This window comes from Kryptolebias marmoratus, linkage group LG3 (genome assembly GCF_001649575.2).
Source record: "Kryptolebias marmoratus isolate JLee-2015 linkage group LG3, ASM164957v2, whole genome shotgun sequence".
Taxonomy (NCBI): Eukaryota; Metazoa; Chordata; class Actinopteri; order Cyprinodontiformes; family Rivulidae; genus Kryptolebias; species Kryptolebias marmoratus.
In genome coordinates this window covers 29,346,922-29,352,587 of record NC_051432.1, presented here as the reverse complement: position 1 = coordinate 29,352,587, position 5,666 = coordinate 29,346,922, and the positions used below count along the sequence as shown (strand labels likewise).

The 5,666-nt window shown below is 47.9% G+C and overlaps 1 protein-coding gene across 5 annotated transcripts in view; it reads right to left on the bottom strand.

The window, feature by feature from the left end:
* The window catches only part of neurl1aa (neuralized E3 ubiquitin protein ligase 1Aa), a 48,071-nt gene that overhangs the window by 3,711 nt on the left and 38,694 nt on the right, over positions 1–5,666 (bottom strand). For 4 of the 5 annotated variants that reach the window (XM_037974969.1, XM_037974968.1, XM_037974971.1 and 1 more), the window contains one exon: positions 3,753–4,481. In XM_037974969.1, coding sequence (XP_037830897.1) covers positions 3,753–4,481 — 729 coding nt within the window. Of the gene's footprint in view, positions 1–938; positions 1,102–3,752; positions 4,482–5,666 lie in introns of all 5 variants that reach the window. The other variant, XM_037974970.1, reaches the window with a different exon arrangement.

Sequence of the window (5,666 nt, the reverse complement as noted above, 5' to 3'; positions counted from 1 at the left end):
CAGAGGAGCCTTCAGGACAAACGGATGTTTTTCCCGGGAGCAATGAAAGAAAAGAGGCTCAGGAGACGGTTAAGGTCCAGACTCATCCTGCTGCAGAAAATCTTAATGGTCTCTTTTTGGATGTAGTGGAGATTTAATCTCCAGAGACAAAGGAGCTGCTCTGCAGCGACGACACACTCATGCATCCCTGAGTGGTTTATCTGCTGCTCGGGGAAATGTGGGGGTTTAGGTGCGCTGATGCAAACCCACCAAAGGGTCAAAATGTAAAGAACTTTACAGTTAAAAGCTCCAGGAAACATTTCAGGACTTAAAAATCAGTGACTTGGTTTTACTTTGCAGAAACCTTCCTGAGAGTGCTGCACGAGCAACAAAATCAGCAGTCAGTGTGACAAACAGCCTGCTGTCCTCAGATTTGAGCTTCCAGACACTTCATTCTGTCTAAATGTCAAAATCCAGAGGACTGAGGGGATGAAATTAAGCTTAATTTGCCTGTTTGGCTTCCAGTATGGTGACCTAACCTGAGAGGAAGTAAAAACAGAGCGTGTTTATGTGCACATGTGCAGCATGAACATTTATGCACATGTGCATGTGTTGGACGATCTGTGGGGACAGGAACAAAAGGAAAAGAGAAGCGTGGGACAGATAGTGGCAGCTGCAGAGTGATGATCACGAGCGCGTTGGCATTTTAATCAAATCTATAAGAGAAGAGAAGTGGGTCAGTGGACGGGTGTCCTGTTTCCCCCACATCTCGCTCTGACAGCTCAGCTGCTCTGCGTTCGGCCTGGTGCTTCGTAGATTCACACAAATAAACCGTCTTTGCAGAGGAGAGGACAGCACGCCTGTGTAAACGGATTCTGTCAGGTTTTAACCTTCCAGTTGTTACAGCTTTATGGCAGCCATGTTGGTTGTCTCTGTTGTTCTGAGGTTAAAATCTTTACCCTCCCAGTAGCTGTTAGTGTTTCCTAACAGGGAACTTCGCTCTCAGGCTGCAGGTTTCCTTGTGGTTCCTAGAGGTTCTGACAGTGGAACAGGAGGCGGAGCTTTCAGGCTCCCTGATGGACTCCTCCTTCAGCCGGTGTCCATCAGCGGGTTCGAGGGCTGCTGCCGTGACAGACACCGACGATGTTTTGTTATATTTTGTGTTTTGTCTTTGTAGTCACATAAGAACAAAAAATCTAAATGTCTAAATTAATGAACAGAAAATATGACACCACTCTGAATAATTATATACATGTTATTAAATCATTATTTTGGCTTTTTTGTCATTTTATTGACAAGTTTTTCCATTTTACATGTCACATTTGTCCCCACATGTCCCATCTGTCCCTAAATGTCCCATCTGTCTCTATATGTCCTATCTGTCCCCACATGTCCCATCTGTCCCTACATGTCCCATCTGTCTTAATATGTCCCATCTGTTCGTATGTGTCCCACCTGTCTCTATATGTCCTATCTTTCCCCACATGTCCCATTTTTCCCACATGTCCCATCTGTCCCTACATGTCCCATCTGTCTTAATATGTCCCATCTGTTCGTATGTGTCCCACCTGTCTCTATATGTCCTATCTTTCCCCACATGTCCCATTTTTCCCACATGTCCCATCTGTCCCTACATGTCCCATCTGTCTTAATATGTCCCATCTGTTCGTATGTGTCCCACCTGTCTCTATATGTCCTATCTTTCCCCACATGTCCCATTTTTCCCACATGTCCCATCTGTCCCTACATGTCCCATCTGTCTTAATATGTCCCATCTGTTCGTATGTGTCCCACCTGTCTCTATATGTCCTATCTTTCCCCACATGTCCCATTTTTCCCACATGTCCCATCTGTCCCTACATGTCCCATCTGTCTTAATATGTCCCATCTGTTCGTATGTGTCCCACCTGTCTCTATATGTCCTATCTTTCCCCACATGTCCCATTTTTCCCACATGTCCCATCTGTCCCTACATGTCCCATCTGTCTTAATATGTCCCATCTGTTCGTATGTGTCCCACCTGTCTCTATATGTCCCACCTGTCCCCACATGTCCAGGTGATATATTTTCACTGATTGCAGCAATATAATCTGGTTGTTTTAGCTCATATATTTCATATATTAAGAGCCAAACTTCACTATTTTAAATTCAAGGTTTAGTTTCATTTCTTAACCATAAATTTCTGTAAATTCCTTTGAAAAGTTTCCAACCATGAAAATTTGCAGCCTGTATGTTTGACTTGCATTGAATGTTTGGTGCTGAGGAGAAATCCGGCTGATTTCAGAGCTTCTTTCTGTTTAAGGGGAAAAAGCAGCTCGTGGTTTCGATTTCATTATCTCGTCCGACCTGAAACCCCTCCTGTATTTGTTCCTATCAGAGGGGCCCATTACTTCTGTCTCTGTCTGAGGTGACATCTTGAAGAACCGAAGCCCTCCGGGACACATCCCTCACTCCGAGCGGTCCGATTCAGCAGAACTGAAACCCGGAGCAGCAGATAAGGAGCTCCAGCAGTGAGATAATAAGGGACCCTTCCAAATTGAAAGCAGCTGAAAGGTAAAGCTGATTTTCACCGGGAGTTCCAAGATGAGCGCCGATACGCGTCTCAGTCCTGTTCCATTGTTCTGCACTTCCTGCTCTGATGCTCTGCCAAGGAGTTTTTGTTTTCAGTAAAGGCAGGTGGTCAAGCTGAGAGCGAGCCAAAGGCTAATTTAGCAGCTGATTGCAGCGAAACGCAGGAGAAGAGCCAACAATCAGCCGAAAGGAAACAGTCCCCAAAGATCTGAATACTTCAAACAGGTTATCTGCACGCGCCAGAAACAACAGGGGTCAAAGGTCAACAAACAGTCAAGAAAATCTTTGTGGATTTATCAGTAGTTTTCCTCCAAAACAGCAAGTTTTGGTCCAGAAAATTACAAAACCAGAACAAGACTGTTCACAAGAAAGTGAAAACAGCTTTTCATCGCTCTCCACTGAAAGGTCATCGGATCTTCTACAACTAATTATACTGTGGAGTCAAGATGGCTGCCACAGCTAATCAAAAATGGTTATAAATCAGTCAGTTTTACAGATAGAGTTGGAATCTGGTGTGGTAGTAGCTGAGAGTCATCCACAGCACAAACTCAGAGGGTGACGTCTTATTAGACTCATTCTGCTGCAGAAAATCCTGAACGGATTGTAAAATTTGGATGGTTAATCTGCTTCAGCTACTCCTTCTTGTTGTAAATGTATTTCTAAAAATGACTCAAAGTTACAAGGAGCCACTTCAGAGGAGCTGAAAGCCACAGGTGGCCCCAGAGCCGCAGGTTGCAGACCCCTGGTCCAAACAAAGACCAGCAGACTCAGGAGGAGAACCACAGAGAAACTGAGTCAGCATCAGAGTTCACAACATCAGAGACGTATTTCAGGAAGTAGTCCTCACCGCCAGACTCTGTATTATCTTCCCTACAAGCTGTGGTCAAAACTCAAATATTAGAAGAGTGCAAATATTTACTGCTTTTCTTAACATGTCTTCACTCTCAGCGCCTCTGATTGACCTCTGACCTTTCTAGTTCTGGTCTTGTTGGCGTGTTCAGGAGTAACGCAGAGAGACATTTATCAGCCTGATCTTCTGCTCGATCACTTCCTGTCTTCCTGAGTTCTGACAGTGAACAAAAAACTAAATACTTTCACTCATGTTTGAGCCCTGAAGGTCTTAGGTTCGGGGTAGGATTAGGGTGGATGCAACACCTTTTTTGTTACCTCCTTTGGTTTTGCATGATGCTCACAGAACTTACCCAGAATCCTCAGCTGCGTCACAGCTCCATGCAGGCCGAAGAACATCCAGAGCGGGCGGGAGTTATCCACACACACCTGCATGCCCACGTTGGTGCCATTGTGGCTGAGAATGACCTCGCCCTCCTGGTTTACCAAGAAGCCCAGGATGTCACTGCTCTGCAGCGGCGTGGGCACCCGGCACACGGCCCAGAACTCCTTCCGGTCCACCAGAGCCTCGGGGTTGTAGGGCAGGTCGCTGGGCCGGAGAACCGCCGGGTCGCAGGACGTCACGCCGTAGGACAAGGAGCCCGAGCGTGCCGGGCTGGACTTGGTGACCTTGATGAACACGGTCTCTCCGGTGCGCAGCGGCCGGTTGGTGAAGACCAGCGTGCGCTCTTCTCGTGCATGCTCGGAGCGCGCCACCGTCTGCTCGTCCAGCGTCTTAATGTGGGCGCCGCGCAGCTGGTGGAAGTGCAGGTCACTGTCCAGGGCGGACGGCAGCAGGGAGGACTGCTGCGAGTTCAGGGAGTTCTGGGGGATGGGGCAGGTGGAGGAGGTGGAGGCCGAGGCCAGGTGGAGGGTGTGGCGGTGGGAGTGGCTGTGGGCGGGGCCTCCGTCCTCCTGCTGCAGGTTGAGGTCACACAGGCTGACGGACAGGCGGGAGTCGTCGGCCTCGCGCCGCAGAGACGAGGAGCGCACCGTGGTGAAGGAGCGTGGGCGCAGGCAGTCCGGAGGAACAATCTCACTGTCTGAGAGGAACAGAAGAAACAGAGGAGCAGTTAGCAGCACTCCGTCTACAACAAGACTCACAAACTGCACGGAAAGGAGAGGATTCAAATTACACAAACACTTTGGAGGCTTGGGAAGTTGTTTAAATTAAAAAGAAACATTTCAAATTCTTCTCTGAGCTGAAACTGGTGTGATGGTTCACTGAGTCCACCATGAACTCCTCTGTAGACCACAGGATGTGAGGACATCTGTCTGACCAAACTGGGTCAGCGATCCCAAACACAGCAGCTGATCTACAACAGAACGGTCCAGTCAGAGTCCAGAACCTCAGCCTGACTGAGATGCTGTGGTGGGACCTGCAGGAGGTCCTACAACCTGCTGGATCAGGGGCTGGAACCAGTTTCTGACACTGAGGTTAGATTTGAGTCATTTCAGGACCTGCTGAAGACCAGATGAGGGTTATTCTGTCCTGATATGTAAAACCTTTGAAAGAGGGTGGACTTTCTTTCTCCCAGGACTCTACATGCTTGTATAAGTCTGCAGTGGCTCAGAGACAAAGACAAGTTCCCCTTCGGGACAACAAACTACCTCCTATCTTATCTTTATCTTAAAACGCTGTAAGGCTTCAGCTACACAACAACAAATTAGATTTGTTGCACTTTCTGTTCCAGTATCTTTGTCCACAGAGCTCTTCATATCTGCCGCTGTGTCGTTTGTCTCTAATATCCGTCTGATAAACGGCCCACAGGTTGCTCCCAGTGAAGCTGCTTTAAATAACAGCTCTGAGTAATCTCCTCTGAGGGGGTAAAAGTCTCCCACCACCCTGCTTGGTGTGTAGGAGACCTCACTCACAGTTTGGCTTATTTGTGAACATGTTTGTAGCTGTGGATAAAAAGACGGTGAAACTGTTCTGTCCTGGTTAAAAGCACAGCGCAGAATAAAGAGACAGAGGTGTCTGAAGCAGGTGGAGGATGAAAAACAACTGCTGAAGGTGTCTGGGGTCTCTCCAGTCCAGGTCAGAACCAGGACCAGAGAGGCTCGACTCCAGATAAAGCTCTTAGCCTCATTATGAGGCCTGAGGGACAAGCTGAAGCTGGAGCAGTGACAACAGAAGAAGAAGAAGAAGCCCCGCCCCCCGTGATGAACAGAAGAAGAAGAAGAAGCCCCGCCCCCCCGTGATGAACAGAAGAAGAAGAAGAAGCCCC